At 47.3% G+C, this 19,931-nt stretch overlaps 1 protein-coding gene across 4 annotated transcripts in view; it reads right to left on the bottom strand.

Annotated features, from left to right (window-relative positions):
• LATS2 (large tumor suppressor kinase 2) overlaps positions 1-19,931 on the bottom strand; it is a 121,076-nt gene that overhangs the window by 16,769 nt on the left and 84,376 nt on the right. For all 4 annotated transcript variants that reach the window (XM_084878554.1, XM_084878555.1, XM_084878556.1 and 1 more), the window contains 3 exons: positions 5,823-5,955; positions 3,037-4,331; positions 117-699 (listed from right to left, as the gene is read on the bottom strand). In XM_084878554.1, the coding sequence (XP_084734680.1) occupies positions 117-699; positions 3,037-4,331; positions 5,823-5,955 (2,011 nt within the window). The remainder of the gene's footprint in view (positions 1-116; positions 700-3,036; positions 4,332-5,822; positions 5,956-19,931) is intronic.

The raw sequence follows: 19,931 nt of genomic DNA, 5'->3' as shown, positions 1-19,931 counted from the left end.
ATGGAGTGACAGATAAGTTCATAATGATTAGGAGCCACCAGGGCAGGAAACAGTTGCCTTAAATGGCTCAGTTGTGTCTAGATGTGCAAAGTAGGTATGGTATGTCTACACAGTACCTTTCTGGTAGTATTTTGAGTTATGAGTCCATCTGAATCCAGTGCAGAGACCAAAATCTGTCAGTTTGATGTGACCATCAAGATCTATCAAAATGTTGTCTGGCTTGATGTCTCGGTGGATAAAGCCCATTTTGTGGACACTCTCGATGGCCAGAGTCAACTCTGCAATGTAGAAGCGGGCCAGGTGCTCTGGGAAGATCTCCATCCGAATGAGCAGGCTCATCATATCTCCCCCAGGGATGTAGTCCATCACAAAGTATAGGCTGTCCTTGTCTTGGAAGGAGTAGTAGAGTTTGACCACCCACTCATTGTCTGCCTCAGCCAAGATGTCCCTCTCAGCCTTCACGTGGGCCACCTGATTGCGGTTTAAGACATCTTTCTTCCTCAGGGTCTTCATGGCGTATAGGGCATGAGTGTCAACCTTACACGCCAGGCACACTTCACCAAAGGCACCAATCCCCAATGTTTTGATTTTTACAAACATTGATTTGTCCATCTTGGCCCTCTTCAACCTGTTATAATTAGACTCCTTCTGATAGAGGATCTTCCTCATCTGCTCCTGCTCAGCCTCACAGAGTCCAGCCTGCACAGAAAGAAAATAAGGTTCATATCCGAGGAACCCTGACAGAAAATGGCTGGTGGAAGATGCCCTAGAACTGAGAGGACCCTGACTTGATCTACAGAAATGAGAAGACAGGAGAATGGATCCAATATACTCTAAGCAAGAGAATAATCCATTCTGTTCGTTATATCCATATATAGACACAAATCCAGAATCCAAGGGGAAGACAAAATAGTTCTCTCTTGGTGACTTTAGGCCCTTAAAAATTGAAGGAAATCTCTATGAGCAAAAATCTGTGGAAAAGGGGCCACAAAATTCCTGGAACTCTAAGAGCAACCTTATTTTATTTTATTTTATTTATTTATTTAACATTTTGGCAGCAACTGTTTATTGGTGAAACCTAATTTTAAAATAAAATAAAATATATATGTATATATTTTATTGATTTCAGAAAGGAAGGGAGAAGGAGATAGAAACATCAATGATAACAGAGAATCATTGATTGGCTGCTTCCTACACACCCCCTACTGGGGATCAAGCCTGTAACCCAGTCATGTGTCCTGACTGGGAATGGGACTCTAACTTCCTAGTTCCTAGATTAATGTTCAACCACTGAGCACACTGGCTAGGCAGCAACTTAATCTACACTAATAAAAGAGAGACATGCAAATTACCATCATTCCGCTACATCCAACAGCCAATCAGAGTGAGTATGCAAATTAACCTGAAAACATGGCGGAAGCCCTGTCCCCCCCCCCCCCCCCCCGCCACCACCCCAGGCCTGTGGGGGTCAGAGAGGTTGGACGCCAGCCCCTGAGGCTGGCTGCAGCCGGGGAGACCAAGAAGCTGCCTGACCTGTGATTCCAGGTCACAGCCAACAGCAGAAGCCTCACGTCCACCTGCCCCACATCCTGGGGGAGACAAAAACTGGGCCCCAGTGCCTGAGACTGGGTGCGGCCTGGGAGACAAAGAAGCTGCCTTCCCCATGATCCCGGGCCACAGCCAGCAGAAGAAGTTGCCCACGCTGCATCCCAGGAAAGACAGAGGAGCCACCCACCCCATGGTCCCAGGCGTCAGCACTTGCAGCTACAGCCCAGGTGAAGCCACCTGCCCACCATCCCCTCCGGCTGTAGCCGGCTTGGGCACCTATGGCTGACCAGAGGGAGGGAAGCCTGGATCCCGGGTGCCTGTGGTCGGCTGGAGGGGGGAATCCTGGGTCCCGGGTGCAGGGCTGAGGCAGAGGTGGTTAGGGGCAATCAAGCCAGCAGGAGAGCAGTTAGGGACAATCAGGCTGGCAGGCAGAAGTTAGGGGCAATCAAGCAGGCAGGCGAGCGATTAGGAGCCAGCAGTTCTGGATTGTGAGATGGATGTCTGACTGCTGGTTATCCCCTGAGGGGTCCCACATTGGAAAGGGTACAGGCTGGGCTGAGGGACACCCTTCTTCCTGCCCTGCGTGCCCCCCCCCCCCTCCACCGTCCCCGTGCATGAATTTCGTGCACCAGGCCATTAGTATTTTAATAAAAGCTCAGGGAAAATGAAAAGAAAAAAAAAATCAATGAAAATGGGAGAGCAGAAAGTAAGAGTACAAATTTTAGTTTTAGAACCTGAAATTATTGGTTTATAATATTTAATACCATACTGATTTAATTTACTATAACATTTAATTTAAACAGTTTCATTAATTACCTCCTTTAGCAGTTTTGTGTCAAGTAAGATCTCTTTAAAACATTACTTGCTGCTTGGCTGGTGTGGCTCAGTGGCCAAGCATTGACCTGTGAACCAGGATAACAAAGTTTTATTCCTGGTCAGGGCACATGCCTGGGTTACGGGTTTGATCCCCTATAGGGGGCATGCAGGAGGCAGCCTATCAATGATTCTCATCATTGATGCTTCTATTTCTCTCTCCCTGTCCCTTCCTCTCTGAAATCAATAAAAACATATTTTAAAAAACAAAATATTACTTGTTAATTATAGACTTAAAAGGAAGGATAAATGATTACCTATTCGATATATTTTTCTTTATAAATCCCACAATTTCAATTCATAAACCCTCAAACTTTATTTCTGCTCTTCCCAAAGTATTTTGTTACTAGTCAATAAAACTTAATGAACTTGGCTAATGATAAAACACATAAAAACCCATGATAATTTCCCATTGGTACATGGTGTACAGTCATACCTGATCCCTGCAGCCCAGGGAAGGAGGAAGGGAGGCTGGAGCACCTGTAACTTCTCCAAGTCCTCCCCTCATAACCAGACCAGGCCCAGGGGATGACTGGTTGGTACCAAAGGTGCATAAAACAGAAAGAAAAGGGATTCTACTGTTAAGAGCTTAGGAAGACTGAAAGGAGAAATTACTCTGGCCATCTCCTGCTCCAGCCGCAGCCTGCGGCTGACCTTCTGCTGGTAGGTCTTGATGACATTTTCCACATGCTGTTCCATGAAGAACTTGAATGCATAGGGTGAGTAGCTCTTGATTCGAGACTCTCTTTTCTCCTCATCACAGCTCTTTTTGCGAACCGGAACGGGAGAGGTCTGGATCAGCTTCTTATCCTTCCCAGCTCGGTCTGCCTTGGCACCTTTGTGGCCCCTGTTGGGGGGCTCAGATGGGGTACCCCACAGCTGCTGCTCCACCCCCGCACACAGGCAATCCATGTCCACCTGCTCGACAGCACCCCGCAGCAGGTGCTTAGGGTAGGGTGGGGGCGGGCACCTCACATCCACATCCCGAGGGTAGGGGCCCACGCCCACCAAGGGTGGAGGCTGCTCGTCAGTGGAATCGGGGCCCTCGGGCCCTGGAGCGGGCGCGGGCGCGGGCACCCACGCCGGATGGGAGGGCCCCACAGCCGTCTGCGGCTCTGGCCGGAGCACACGAACGCTCTTCACTGGGTGCAGAATGTGGGCCGCTGTCACTGCAGTGATGGTGTTGGGGGAAGCCGTGGCCACAGGTTGCTGGTGGCTACTGAAGGAGCTGCTTCTGCTGGGCACAGAGCCCTCCAGCCCCAGCGCCTGCTTCTGCATAGAGTCTCGCCGGGTCAGCGTGGGCACCGGCCACGACTGGACAGGGGTGCTGCTGGCCTCGTACAGGTCCACATTGAGGCTGTTCCTGGAGGGGGCCAGCAGGCTCTGCGGGGGTGCCATCACGTGCATCTGCGGGGCCTGTTTGTGGTGTGGATGCGACATGTATGAACCTGCTGTGGCCCCTACCACTGGGAAGGGGTGGCCGGCGCCTGGCTGCCCAGCCAGGCCCTTGGTAGCCAGACTGGCATAGCCTGTAGTGTCCGGTGGCACCTTGTTCTGAAAGGAAGGGCTGCGCTGGATGCCGTAGCCCGGGGGTGCCCCGGGCCCCAGCAGATGTGGCCTGTAGTGTGGGCCCTGCAGCAGGACGCCTTGGCCCTCTGGCCCGGCCATGGGGAAGTTCATCCCAGAAGTCTCCAAACTTGCAGAGTAGCCCTTGGACTGGTGCTGGAGGCCACCAGGCGTGCTGTGGGGACTGACACTGGCAAAGAGAAAGTCCATGTACTGTCGGGGCACCTCCTCCAGTACATTGCTACCCTCATAGGCCCCGCTCATTGGATGATAGGGGGGGAAGGGATCTCCTCCTCCTTCAAAGCTAGGCCTCCGTGGCACAGAGGTGGACGCCACGCCTTTCCCTGCAGAGGAAAGAAAGAACAGAAGTGGCATTAGAGAGGTCTGTCCAACGGCTTCTGGCACTTTCAGGCTCTTCCATGAATGAAGGCACTTGGGCAAGGCTGAACTCTGCTGGGGCAGATCCAGGCTGCCCCGAAATCAAAGGTCTGCCTTGCCCACAGGGAGTCCTCACAGAAATCCCTGGCAAAACCAAGACCCTCCACAGCCACCACATCAGGCAGAAGTTACAGTGAAACATTGCTGTTTCCTGTACTACTGAGCAAATACCAAAGGCCAATGTAGAAGAAAATCCCCTTAGAGCATGGCCCTGGGTCGTTCCTGGAAGCTGTGCTCTGAGACAAGACCAGACAGATGAAGCACCTTCATATGGACAGCCTGCAGGGCACTGTGTAAGGAAACTCATTCTGTCAAGAAGAAAACAGCCCTAACTGGTTTGGCTCAGTGGATAGAGCGTCAGCTTGTGGACTGAAGGGTCCCAGGTTTGATTCCAGTCAAAGGCATGTAGCCTGGTTGCGGGCACATCCCCAGTTGGGGGTGTGCAGGAGGCAGCTGGTCGATGTTTCTCATTGATGTTTCTGGCTCTCTATCCCTCTCCCTTCCTCTCTGTAAAAAATCAATAAAATATATTATAAAAGAAGAAAACAGTTTGTGTCCTCTTAACAGCAAAGATACAGCTTACAAAACCTGTACAATTCTCACCCCACAAAATAGGGGAAACTCCATTGCTAAGTGTCTTGAGTTCCTATCACACTCAGGGATCTCAGGCACAGAAACTGTCCCATCTGCTCCATCCTGGAAGAGGATATCACTGACAGCCAGGGAAGCTGTGTTTGCTGCAAAGTGTTTGGTGCTACAGCCTCTTGGCCTCCGCAGCACCACCACCCTCTGCCGCTGGGCAGCAGCTCTCACAGCATGAGAAACTGTGTGTTTTAGAATCAGTGAAATAAGCCTCCCTTTTGAAAGACCCCTCCACAGGCCTTAGAGAAAGTAAAAAGAACATTTTTATTCTCACTCTGCCTAATTTTAATACCCAGTGAGTTTTTAATGTTTTATAAAACAAAACAAGTACCTCCCATCCCCCGCATAGGAAGTGCCACAGGTTATTTCAGATGGGAGGTAGGTCCCATGATCTACTGCTGCTCTCTGCTTCCCCCCCACCCCCCCCTCTCTGGGGCCCAAACGTCAGAGCAGGATAGGCTGTCTCACCCATTACAGACACTTGGCAATGTGCCCAGAGGCAATCTGCTGATCAAGGCCACACTGGACCTCCCTTTTATGTTTTTATTTTTAAATTTATCTTTATCGTTGAAAATATTACACATGTCCCCCTTTTAACCCCAGTCCCGCCCTCTCCAGGCCTTCACCACACTACTGTCTGTGTCCACAGACGTATGTGTGTTCTTCCGTTAACCACTTCCTGCGCACCCCTTCCCGCCTTTTGTGTTTTTAAATCACCGACCATCCTCACTCACGGGTCACAGGTCTCAACTCACCTGGGGAGGTCTGCTTGATGACTCGTACAATCTGCTCCTTCCTGGGGTCCAGGTAGCCCATCTTGCTGATGTAGTCCAGGGCAGCTTCAATGCTCCTGCTGCCCGTCTGCTTCAGCGCTCGGCCCGCCATCTCCTGCAGGAAGCTCATGGTCATCTCAAAGCCACCGGCAACTTCCATTCCCACCTCCTCCAGCTGTTGTGACATTCATCTCCCTTTGACGGCGGGGGTGCCACAGACAAGTCTCAGAATGGCTACAGTTGGCTACATGTCCTTAGGTGCCTGATGGTAAGAGTCTAACCTATACTAAACCATAGACTGTTTAGCACATGTCAAGACATACAAGAATTTTGATGGTGGACCTGAATCTTAAATTCTGTTTCTCAGAAAACTTTGAGATTGGAGATAAGCCTAAACCTAAGACAGTGAGGAATGGTGGAAGTCAGAGAAGCTTGCTGTGACCTAGCTCACCCCTAGGCTGATTATGGGAGAGTGGCATCTGCAATGCTGACATTGGAATCAGGTGATCTGCCCTGAGAGAATAGGAGGGCTGCCAAAAAATCATTTATTAAAAACTTCCCGAATGCCTATTGTTTACAATGCCCCATGCTGCCTACAGCAGTCATGGACTTGCGCTTAGGGCTCTGGTCCATGTGAGAAGGAAAGGACAGGCTAAAGGAGCCCACGGACCCATGGGCAGCAGAGAACAGAATTGCTGTGGGATAACTACATCACCACGGGGAGATGCAGGCAGAGTGGACAAGGGTCAGAGGAATCAGACTCTTCCCACCAAGGGAGTGGGTATCAGAGACGCTCATGGAAGAGATGGCTCTTCAAGGACAGACTTAGGCAGACAGGGAGCCCAGCAGAAAACAAGGTATTTTTGGCAGATGGTACAGTAAGGGAGGGGGCTTAATGAGAAGATGGGCTTTGAGAAGGCAGCAAAGAGGGACCACTGTCTGGGAAACTGACCCCAGAGTTTTGCCCCTATTTGAGGGCAGTTGCAGAAGCTTTCCAAGAGGAACACAGGTCAATGAGAAGATCAATTTGGGGCAAAGAAGCTCTGTCAGATGGGCGAGATCAAGCAGGAAGAAGCAGATAGGAGACAAAAGGGGACAGGGCAGTGAGTTCACTCTGCAGAGCCGAGGACCAAGAGGAAAGATGGGGAGAGGGGAGGATGACCACATAACCTGACCTATTGGAGGCAGGAGTGGAGCAGGCAGAGGCAGCTGTTTTTAAGGTCAAGGGGTAGGCAAACAGGGAGCAGGAAACTGAAAATTTGGAAGAGGGGGGAGATGGCAGATGAGAGGGTGTCGTGAGGGCACAAGGGTGCTAGAGCACTCCTGGGAGTAAGACCAGGAGAAGGGAGAGGTGAGGATGTGGAGGGACCCAGCACAATGAGATGGAGGCTCAGGCTGTTATGCTGCAGGAAGAGTGGCTGTGTTTACAAAAGGCCACTAGGCAGACAGCCACTGGCCCAGACATCCCTCCTTCCTCACTGCGGAGGCTAACTCAGACCGACAGGCTCTGGGGTTCCTGCTGCCCCAGGACAGGCATTTCATGCCTGTAACCTTTGTCAGACTGTCCCCTCCTTAAGCACCGGGAGAAGCTGGCCTGAAACTCCCTGTCATTCATGGCTATATTCACTGACCTACCTCTGTGACTTGAACAATTTAAGTATTTAATATCCATTTGATTGTATCATATTAAAATCAAATTTGCTCTTTCTGGCAACTTTCCAACTGAGCAGGACAACACATAGGCCATACTTGGCTATAACTTGTGTCTCTGTTCTTAGTGGCACAAATGTGCAACACTGCAAGATGAGGTGGGGTGGGCAGAGAGGGGTCAGGGAAGGGCCTGGAAAGATGTCCTAAGATCAAAGGCCTGGAGAGGCAATGTCAGGGAGGAGGAATGTGAAGTGACAGCTTACAAGACAGACTGGGAGATGGCACAAGAACAGAGCTGTATTTTAAAAGTGCTCTTGGATCAACAGAAAGGGCACATATTTGAAATATGGAAGAGCTGCTACGAGGGAGCAGAGTTCAGAAAGCGGACACTTCAGTGCCTCCTCACCTGGAGGTGGGAGATGAGACTCGGATTCCCTACCTCACAGCTCTATTATGCAATGAGGTCCTGTCTGCAAAGGAGCCTCCACAGCTTGGAGAAGGATGTGATGTGAGACTGCTGCTTTATCAGGGTCACCCTGGAGCTTTTTGTGCTCGTTTAAAAGTGTGTCATTAGGCACGGCCAGCGTGGCTCAGAGCATCGACCTGTGAACCAGGGGGTTACAGTTTTTTAAAATATATTTTATTGATTTTTTACAGAGAGGAAGAGAGAGGGACAGAGAGTTAAAAACATCTATGAGAGAGAATCATCAATCAGCTGCCTCTTGCACACCCCCCACTGGGGATGTGTCCGCAACCCAGGTACATGCCCTTGACTGGAATCGAACCTGGGACCTTTCAGTCCGCAGGCCAACGCTCTATCCACTGAGCCAAACCGGTTTCGGCTAGAGGTCACAGTTTGATTCCTGGTCAGGGCACATGCCTGGATTGCAGCCTTGATCCCTGGTCTGGGGGGATGTTTCTATCTCTCTCCCTTTCCCTTCTTCTCTGAAATCAATAAAAAAAAATTTTTTCTTAAGTTTTCCACTAGGAAAGGACTTTGACCATAGCCCTTCAATCAGCAGAACTGTTCAACCTGCTTGTCTGCAACTTGGCCACCAGCTCCTGTCTCCTTCAAGGTAAACTGCCAGGCTTGTTCATTGCTCCACAACCTGCCACATGTTAAGGGATTGACGTAGTTACCGTAAGTGTGCACATATTCCAATCTCTCCCTATTTACTGGGCATTCCAATGACAAGTCTTGTATGTTTACTGTGCTACAAACCTAGGAACTTAACCAAGAAAAATCAACACTAAGAGACCACAAAGAATGACTTATATTCACAGGAACGTTTCAAGTCATAAAACCTTACCCCTTGAATGAGCCAGCTCATTTACCAGGTAACACTGTAACCAGAGTTGCCCATATCTGACTCTCACACTAATACAGATTCTATAAGAACTGTCTGGAGATGTTACTATATCATACACACAGCTGTGCTGTCAAGCCAAAGGAGATGCAAAACCACACTCAAATCCATCAGGAATATGCAGCCCAGCTCCCAGGCTTCCGTGACTGTTCACGGCCCCAGCAAGATGTTACTGAGTCTTAAACCCATTGAACAACACAGCCTGCTTCCTGTGGGTAGCTGAGTGACTTCAAACCCTCTTGGAGGAGAGGCACAGAGTCAGGGGCTGCAGCCAGCACCTCAGGTATTCCCAGGTGCCAGCATCCCTCCTGGTGGGAGAAAGCCTGTCCAAACCAGCTGCCCCTCCTGGCACAGGTCTGCAAGTATAGTGCGGGTACCCATCACACCTATTATTTTTAGGGCACCCAAGAGTGCCCCAATTCTGCACTTCAGTGAGATTATCTCTTGGTGACCAGCTCTCCAGCTGTCACAGGCCCCAAAAGACCTGCCCCACCGACCTGCAACCTGCAGAGCAGAAAACCTGCCAGGCAGCAGAAGAGGACAGTTTGGTCCTGAAGCACCCAGACACAGTGTGGCCTGTCCCACATACTGAACAAGCCTGGCAGTTTACCTTGAAGGAGACAGGAGCTGGTGGCCAAGTTGCCCTGGCCTCGTGGAAAGGCTGTGTTCTGACCAGGTGTGAGCTCACCTGCCTTCACTCAAGGGAAGGTCAAGGGGTGGGCAAACAGGGAGAAGGAAACGGAAAATTTGGAAGAGGGGGGCAATGACAGGAGATGAGAGGGTGGAGAGCACTCCTGGAAGTAAGACCAGGAGAAGGGAGAGGGGAGGATGTGGAGGGACCCCAGCTCCACTGACCTGTCACCCTCATGGAACTGAGGCACACTCCATTATGCCCCTATAATTTATGACTCATAACTCATAGGAAGACAGAAGTTGGGTTCAAATGTTCCATATAGCTCAACTGTTTTCCGGCATTAACACAGGACTGAGAGCAATTTAAATAGTTTTTCAGTGAAAAATTATGATATATGAAGAAAAGAATTTCCTCTAGAGATCCTCTCCCACCCCTTCCTGGTAGAAAAGCATTCTCCAAATGTTAGCAAAGTTATATTCCCATGTTGTAATTCAATTATACATTTTGGCCAGAGTATAAATGAACAACTCTGGCCTGGTTGGGTCTATGTAGGCCTCCTGTGTGTCTGCCTGCCTGCTCACAGTTTTTCTCACATACACCAGCAATTCACGTTCAACTTCACGGGGAGGAAATGTCTCCAGTCATGGCTCACTGAAGAGGCTAAGACCTGACAGACATTTGAGTGCTGCTGCTTTCCTGGGGTAATAGTTTCAGCAGCTTCTGAGGGCCTCAGACACTGTGCCCTAAAATAAACAGGTACATCTTCAGCTTGCCAAGGAAAAAGAAGACAGCACAATCAACTTTTCAACTGGGTGGTATTCGTCTTCTTCACCTTAAAAAGAAATGTCATCCAAGCCCAGCCACCGTGGTCAGTAGCTAAGAGTCCACCTATGAACCAGAAGTTCAAGGGTTTGATTCCCGGTCAGGGCACATGCCTGGGTTGCAGTCTCAATCCCTAAGTAGGGGGTGCACAAGAGGCAGCCAAACAATGGTTCTCCACTATGAAATCAATGAAAAAACGACAAAAGAAATCTCATTCAAAACTAAACTTCTTGAGAACAGAGATGAAGCCTAAAGAACTAGAAAGCACAGGATTTCTGAAGGGGCTTACACGCAAGTTACAATTCCAAGAGGTAAAAGTGACGGGGCGATGAATAAAGCAAAGCCTACATGCTTTCACAGGGTTTGCTGCATTTCATTCCCTGGATGGAATGCTTCCAGTTCTTTTAGAAACAGTGGAACACTGTCCCAACTGTCAAGCCCTAATCAGAAACTTGGGTCTTGGGTGGATGTGTGGGAACCACTGGCCAACTGGGTGGGCCCAGCTCCCACCACTCTCTGCATTTTATGTATTTCCCAAAGGGAATGCAACTTCTTAAGACTTCTTTGTTTTGTATGTGCCCAAAAAATAGTGGGAAAATATAGTGAAAGAAAAAAGAAGTTACCTTTGAATTGTAAATGTGTGTACATGAAAAGAGAATTAATCACTACTTCACTGATGTGCAACTATAGTGACTTCCACCCTGGTGGTGGCTCCGTCAAGGCCTGCTGGATGGAGCCACAGCACCCACACCTGGAAGTATTACACAGCAAGTGGCCTGGGGTAGGGTAACCACTTAGCACTTGTGTGGGGAAATATTTTTTAAGCATAACTTATACATAGGGAATTAAGAAGAAATTTGGGCCGAAACCGGTTTGGCTCAATGGATTGAGCATCGGCTTGGGGACTGAAGGGCCCCGGGTTCGATTCCGATCAAGGGCATGTACCTTGGTTGCGGGCATATCCCCAGTATGGGGTGTGCAAGAGGCAGCTGATCAATGACTCTCTCATTGATGTTTCTAACTCTGTATCTCTCTCCCTTCCTCTCTGTACAAAATCAATAAAATATATTAAAAAAAAAAAAAAAAAGAAGAAGAAGAAATTTGGCCTCAAACATGAAAAATTTTCAGCCTTGCCAATGATCAAAGAAACACTAATAAAACAGCATTTTATAACTATTGTTAACATCAAAATAAAATAATTTAAAGATGAATGGGCTGACCTGGCCGGTGTGGCCCAGTGGTTGAGCGGTGACCTATAAACCAGAAGACCACAGTTCGATTATCGGTCGTGGCACATGCCCAGTTTGCAGGCTCAATCCCTAGTAGGTGGTGTGCTAGAGGCAGCTGATTGATGATTCTCTCTCATCATTTATATTTCTATCTTTCTCTTCCTCACTCTTCCTCTCTGAAATCAATAAAAAATATATTAATAAACAAAAGATAATGGGCTGGAGAAATTTCAGTTATATCTTCTTGGTGCCAATATAAACCTAAAACTCCTTTGTTGTTAATCCTATATAATAAAAGCCAAGCAACTGAACAGCAGAACCAGAACGACTGGTCGACCAGACGATATGATGCACATTGGCCACCAGGGGGCAGATATTCAATGCAGCAACTGCCCCCTGGTGGTCAGTGTGCTTCTACAGTGGGAGTGCCGCTTAGCTGACTGGGATGAGTGGCACTCCCTCAGCAGCCGATCCCCGCAGGCCACGCCTCCCACGAATCCTGTGTACTGGGCCTCTAGTATATTAATAAGTATCAAAGGTTATTAAATCTGTACCCTGATTTAATAATTTCACTTCTTGCCCTTGCTGGTTTGGCTCAGTGGATAGAGTGTGGGCCCTTGGACTAAAGGGTTCCAGATTGGATTCCGGTCAAGGGCAATGCTTCTTGGTTGCACGCTGGAGCCTTCTGTGGAAGGCAACCAATTGGTATGTCTCTCTCCCATCGGTGTTTCTCTCTCTCTGTCTCTCCCTCTCTACTCTCTCTGAAAGTCAATAGAGAAATATCCTCGGGTGAGGATTAACATAAATAATTTCACTTCTTGAAATTTACTTTCAGGCTAATTTAAGATAATTGTATTTGAAAAGCAATTTGTATCAAGATGTCTTCAGAATTTGGCATAATAAATCAGCATCTCAAATAGAAGGGGTGAGCAGGCATTAGGAAGAACTTCAATATTCAATAACAGAATAATCATGATAGCCGAAACCGGTTTGGCTCAGTGAATAGAGTGTCAGCCTGTGGAATGGAAGGTCCCAGGTTCAATTCCGGTCAAGGGCATGTACCTGGGTTGCAGGCACATCCCCATTAGGAGGTGTGCAAGAGGCAGCTGGTCGATGTTTCTCACTCTCTGTCCCTCTCTCTCTCTTCCTCTCTGTAAAAAATTAATTTAAAAAATTTTTAAAAAAGAATAATCATAATTATAATAAATGTATTCCCTAGATTACACTCAATGCATCCATAAAATTACTTTTATGGCCACAGTTGTTTTACTTGACAAACATTTCCTGAGCATCTACTAGTGCTCTCGACACATGAACAAAATATGTGACTTCCAATAATGTAAACACAAAAAATGTTTATGTATAAAATGCTATGTTTCTTAGCATCGTAACTATGTACAAATTAATTATATCAACAAGTTTTGATTAAAACATGAGAAATAAAAAGCTGACTTAATTTTATGTTGAAACTAGAGGCCCATTGCACGATATTCATGCAAGAACAGGCCTTCTTTCCCTTGGCTTCACTCCCAGCCACCAGGGAGCTGGCAAGTCCTGGCTTCTGTCTGGAGCACCACTCCAGTAGCTCCCTCTGTTGCTCTCCCCTTCCCCTCATAGCAGGCTTCACACTATTCCGTGCCTGCAGATGCAAATTAACCTCCATCTTTGTTGGGTTAATTTGCATACTCACTCTGATTGGCTGTGGCCGTAGCCGAGTGATGGTTAATTTTTGCATGTTTCTCTTTTATTAGGTAAGATATACAATGATTTCTTTTTGTTAAAAAGGTAATAAGACAATTAGAATACTGATGCATGTCAAATTCCCAAATTAATCTGTTAACCGGGAAGTTCCCTTTTTAATTACGCAACCTGTAATGGGCGCATACTCTTTCACTAGGATGTGTCAGTACATCACGCCCAGAGGATGTAATTTCATATTATTATTGTTTTTTATTTATACTTAATTAAATTAAATGATATATATTTTTTTCATTTATTTATATATAAAGCATAAAGGAAAATACAAAATTACAAAAAAATAGAAAAGAATACCAACAAAAAAATGGAAACATTGAATCAAAAAATTATAAATTTTACAAACAATTATAAAGATTACAAAAAATATATACCGTCCCTCTCAGGGTACAACAGATATTTCCAGGACGTATTCATATGTCCTACCCGTTCCCGATATTGTTTACGTTTGATGTATTTATAGGTTAATAAAACTGGTTATACTCTCCTGTTACATAATTGTTAGCAGACAATAAAAATTCTCCCCATCACAGTTGGGTCAATGCAGGGCATGATTTCACAAGGTAATCCTAAAGTTTTTGTGTACTCTAAAATTCCATGATTTCGAGGATTGACAAAATTTTAGAGATTTTACTTTTGCCACTATCAAGATAGTGAACAGAGACAGAGGCACAACAGACATATCTGTACTAAAACTTAATACATGAAATTCATATTAGTTTACACACACACACACACACACACACACACACTCATGGATTCTGGATCCAGTATTTCTATTCCTGTGTTCCTGTGTCCAACAGTGAATGATGATCAGGAAAAACCAAGATGGCAGCATAGGTAAGCACCTAACTGCAGCCTTACACAACAATTTCAAGAAAATACAACTAAAATACAAAATGGACATTACCCATAACTACAGGAAAGTCAACTGACTGGAAATTCTACAAAGAGAAGGAAAGAGAAAACCAGAAGGAAAATCAGAGGAGCTGTAAAAGCCTAAGGTATGGAGACACGCTGAGTGCTTGGCTGGTGTTCCCTAGAGGGAAGGAGATAAAAGCTCCAGACTGTGCTGAACCCCAGTTCTGACAGCTCTGAACCCCAGTTCTGGGCAAGACCCTGGGGACCCAGACACATAAGGAGGGAGGCTGGGCTGTAAGGTGGAACCTCAGGGGAGCAGCGAAAGGCAGTCCTGGAGGCGCGCACATTACGCGCAGAGGACAGACTATTGACTCTGCTGCTAGATTGCCCTAGTGGGAAGAAAACAAAAGCTCTGGACTGTGCTGAGCCCCAGTTCCGACTGCACTGAACCTCAGTTCTAGGCCAGACCCTGGGGACCCAGGCTCATACGAAGGGAGCCTGGGCTGTAAGGCGGAAACTCAGGGGAGTGGCGAAAAGCAGTCCCGGAAGGTGTAAACATTCTGCGCAGAGAACCGAGTGTTGACTGTGCCACGGGATTGCCCTAAGGGAAGGAGACAAAAGCTCCAGAATGCTCTGAACCTCACTTCCAACTACACTGAACCCCAGTTCCAGGCTCATTGGGGAAGAGCCTAGACTGTTTGGTAGCGGGCAAAACTCGAGGGCACCTTTCTCTCAGAGGTGCTTGCAGCAAGTATCAAAGGACACTGAGGAACACTGAGACTCAGGAGCCTCATAGGACGGGGCAGACGGAAGCCAAGGCTGTAGGCTCCACCCTGAAACTCCGCCCCATCCAAGCTGAACACAGAGACTTTTAAGGCTACCAACTCAGGGAAGCTGCGAAAATGCTGAGACAAGGAAACAGATCACAAATGAAAGAAATGGAGGACAAAAAGCGACTGGATATAGAGTTCAAAACCGTGCTTATAAGGTTTTTCAAGAATTTCCTAGAAAAGGCCGATAAAATAAATGAGACCTATGAGGGTAGAAAAAGGGATCAACTAGAAATAATAAGGGATCAACAAGAAATAATAAGGATCAACTAGAAATAAAGAATACATTCTCTGAAATAAAAAATATTATACAAAGTCCTAAAAACAGAATGGAAGATTGTAAGAATCAAGTCAAAGATTTGGAACATAAAGAGCCAGAAGACACTCTTCCACAGAAGCAAGAAGACAAGATAATCCAAAAAGTTGAATATAATGTAAGAAACCTCTGGGACAACTTCAAGTGAACCAACATCAGAATTAGGGGGGGTTCCAGAAGAAGAAAGAGAGCAAGATACCGAAAACATATTGGAAGAAATAGTGACAGAAAACTTCCCCCACCTGGTGAAAGAATTAGACTTACAAATACAGGAAGCGCACAGAACCCCAAACAAAAGGAATCCAAAGAGGACCACGCCAAGACACATCATAATTAAAATCCCAAGAGCAAAAGACAAAGAGAGAATATTAAAAGCAGCAAGAGAAAAGCAGGTAGTTACCTATAAAGGAGCACCCAGACAATTGTCAGCTGATTTATCAACAGAAACCATGCAGGCCAGATGGGAATGGCAAGAAATATTCAAGGTGATGAATAGCAAGAACCTACAGCCAAAAATACTCTACCCAGCAAAGCTATCACTCAGAATCGAAGGCCAGATAAAGAGCTTCACAAATAAAAAAAAGCTAAAAGAGTTCACCACCACCAATCCAGAATTATATGAATTGCTGAGGGGTTCTTTAGAAAGAGGGAGAAGATAAAGATAAAAATTATGAATAACAAATACATAACTTTCAACAAGTGAAACTAAAGGCCAAGGGAATTAAAAAACCTGATGAGCAATATTAACTGGTGAATATAATAGAATCAGAGGTATGGAAGGGGAGTGGACTGACGATTCTCGGGGAAAGGGGAGTGGGGGGTGTGGGAAGAGACTGAGCATAAACTGTGCACCTATGGATGAGGACAATGGGGGGTGGGGAAAGGGCAGAGGGTGGGGTGGGAACCTGGTAGAGGGGAATAATGGGGGGGGGAATGAGGAACATTTGTAATAATATGAATAATAAAGATTTATTAAAAAATAAACAAATAAATGAGAATATAAGAATTAAAAAACAAAACAAAAAAAACAATGAATGATGACTCCATCTTTGTCTGCACGGGCTACCGCTTGCACTGGGATGTGGCATCTGTCTCTCCTTCCCTGAATCTTGGATGGCCTGAGACTTGCTCCAACAGAATGTGAGCAGAAGTGATACTGTGCCCATCTTCAAGAGGCCTGGCCTCTTCCATTTTCACTCCGGGATCCCTAAGTGGCTGGAAAGAGGGACCCGACAAACCTTGTAATTTCAGCCCTGCTACATTTCTGAGGATTTGATATCACAAGTAGGTAAAGGTCCATGTTTTCCCAACACAAAAGAAAACCTAATACTACATTTAGAGAGACATGCGCTTTCAAAGAATAAGCTAAAGGACTCTGGGTAGAAAGTGGGTCTAGGGGTGGACAGAATTCTGAAGGTAGCTAATCAAAGTTTCTGGTAAACAGGAAAAAACAGTAGAAAGAACACAGATGACCTTGACAGAATGTGGTCTAAGTTGGACAGATGTTAAGAAGCCCAAAGCCAGCCTTCTTTGCTCCCAGCTGGGCAAGGCTCAGGCTGGTCTGAACTGGAGTGTGGCTTTTTCACCCTTTCGAAGAAGGTCAAGAGTCAGGGAAAGTGCCCAGAAGGAGGGGCTTGCCAAGCTGAGGGGGGGGGGGGGGGGCATCTGCAAACTCATTCTGAACTTCCAATGTTGTCTCTGTTAGAGAGGGAGATAAGGTACTAAAGATAAAACAGAAGGCCCCCTGCCGTTGTCTCTGGTACCTGGAGGAGTGTTGCTTAGTGGTCAGGGGTGGAATGAAGAAGGGAATGGATTTGGGACTTTAATTCACACTCCTGCTGGGAACTGTATTCAGAGGAAAAAAAGGCCTTCATAAAGGAAAGAATTCAGTTTCTTCCTCAGCCTGTGATGCTTGAGGAAGAAAAGTCATAGCAAGAAAGGTGACAGGCCAATGGTCTGTAATCAAGGTAGGGAAATCTGTCATTGGTGAGCAGAAGATCTGGTATACACGTGCACATCGAAGGCAGCAGTGCCCAACCCTGGTCCCTGATGCCTGCTGTGTACCAGTACATCCTCAAAAAGGGCAAACGAGTGTGGGTCAGCTCTGTGAAGACTGTCTGAACCTCAATCATGAGCCGCAAAGAGATGGAATTTTGGAGGGACCACCTGTGCATGGCTGGTGACACAATGGCAAACCAGAGTCATCAATGTTGAAACACATAGGCAGCTTGAATGGGACTTTGGAACAACCTGGCTCCTGAGACTGAGTCACCTGAACGTAGGAAGACTGGCTGCCATTTCTTACAGATAATGCTGACTATAAGCTCTGCCATGAAGACCCCTCACCTGAAATCACCGAGGCCCATCTTACCCTGAAAAACTCTGTCCCAGACCCCAAGCTTTCTCCTTTGCTTTTTAACTAAGTTGTTTTATTTTCCTGTTTCCTATAGCCCTCCCTATTGCCTGTCTCACTCTGTTGGGGGCAGTGGGGCTAGCACATCAAAGGGAGGATGGTGGGGGCATCACACACAGCTCTCTCATGTGCTTATTTAAAAACTAGGGGCCCAATGCACAAATTTGTGCACCATGAAAGGAACTGTGAGCCACGAGGCTGCAGTGGGCATAGAGGTGGGTTTTAGCCCATCCTCCTTGCCCCCACCCTACATAGCCCCTCCCACTGCGGCCCGTCCTGTCTTCCAGCAGCCCCACTCCCGCTGCTGCCACCGCTGGCCCAGCTCACATCTGCTGATGGCGCAGTAATTGGGGCCAGCACCAGCAGCAGGTGCAAGCTGTGGCTGCTGCCCCAGTTGCCCCTCAGGAACAGCAGGAGATGGAGAAGCCCTCAGGGGCGATTGGGGCAGGCAGCCACCACTTGTACTCACTGACAGTGCCAAGTGATTAGGACCAGTGCCAGGCACCGGCAGTGGGTGCGAGCAGTGCCTCCAGCGCTGACTGTGGGTGCGAGTGGGACCAGTGCTAATAGTGGGTACAAGTGGTGGTTCTGGCACCGGCAGCGGGTGCAAGCAGGGCCATCGCCAGCAGCGGGTGTGAGAGGTGGCTGCTAGCTCCAATCACCCCTCAGGAGGTGGAGAAACCCTGAGAGGCAATCAGAGATGGCACCGGGCTCCGGCAATGGGTGCAAGTGGGGCCAGTGCCAGCAGCAGGTGCAAGTAACTGGCAGTACCGTGGCACTCAGGAGCACAGAATTTTCAGTAACCACCAGAGGCTCACCCTGATGACAGTGACTGGCGCCCCACTTTGGTCTGGCCCCCAGCTCACCTGCTCCACTATTCTGCCGTGGCAATGCCCGCCACATTCTGCACTCTTCTGCCTGCTGCTGATGCCCGACATCTTCCATGTAGGAGCCCTGCTAGTCAGCGCATGTCATGGTGACCGGTTGTTCGGTTATTCCGCTGTTCAGTCTATTTGCATATTAGGGTTTTATATATAGAGATGGTAGCAAGTTAATGGGAAGAGGTAGAAAGCCAGAGGCTCATCTAAGAAGGATGACAGGAATCTGCTACTTTTACTCTGTACCCTTGAAAGACATAATATATTTTATTGAGCAATGTAATTTATTAAAATGTATAAATATTTTAGATATGAAAGATGGAAGTGAAAAATTGAAATTCCCTGGCTATTAGTTACATTGTATGGTGTTTTTTGTTTGTTTGTTTGTTTTTCAGAAAAAGTAACCATAAAACTTTGAACTGGATACATACTGGGGGTTAATTTTTAATTCTCATCACCAAAGGCTCAGTCAATTGCTGTAACAGTTTGCATTTTTCAACCCTTCTTTAACATCCAATTGTTCAGTTTAAGACTTGGTTGTCAAGACCAGTTGAAATTTTCTTTTTTCTTTTGTTAGAGAGAGAAAAAGAGAGACGAAGAGAGAAAAATCGATGTGAGAGAAAAACATTGATTGGCTGCCTCCTGCAGTCTCTCTACCAGGGGTCAAGCCCGAAACCCAGGCATGTGCCCTAACTGGGAATTGAATTGGCAACCTTTCAGTGCATGAGATGTCACCCAACCAAGTCACACTGGTAAAATTTTCTTTTAAATTCTATGTTTCTGAGAGTGAAATCTCAGGCCATGCATTGCCAATCATATAATAAAGAGGTAATATGCAAATTAATCCTCATGCCCTCACAAGATGGCTGCTTACGACCAGGCTGGCAGGGTGGTTAATAAGGGACGACCAAAATGGGGTGACCAGGCTGGCAGGGCGGTTAGTGAGGAATGACCAAACAAATGAACAGCAGGCTGCATGGGGCGACCAGGCCGGTGGGGAGGTTAGTGAGGGTCGACCAAATGACTGAACAGCAGGCTATGTGAGGTGACCAGGCTGGTGGGGGTGTTGGTGAGGGATGACCAAACGACTGAACAGCAGGCTGCGTGGGGTAACCAGGCTGGTGGTGGTGGTGGGGGGGGGGGACATCAGGGGGAATCAGGCTGGTAGAGGAGTGGTTAGGCAGGCAGGCAGGTGCATGGTTAGGAGCCAGTAGTCCCGGATTGTGAGAGAATGACTAGAAGTCAGATATCCCCCGAGGGGTCCCAGAATAAAGAGGGTGCATGCCGGGCTGAGGAGCATCCCCCATGCCCGAATTTCATGCACCAGGCCTCTAGT

This window comes from Pipistrellus hanaki (genome assembly GCF_964339955.1).
Source record: "Pipistrellus hanaki genome assembly, chromosome: 3".
NCBI lineage: Eukaryota > Metazoa > Chordata > Mammalia > Chiroptera > Vespertilionidae > Pipistrellus > Pipistrellus hanaki.
This window is presented reverse-complemented; position numbering and strand designations above follow the sequence as displayed.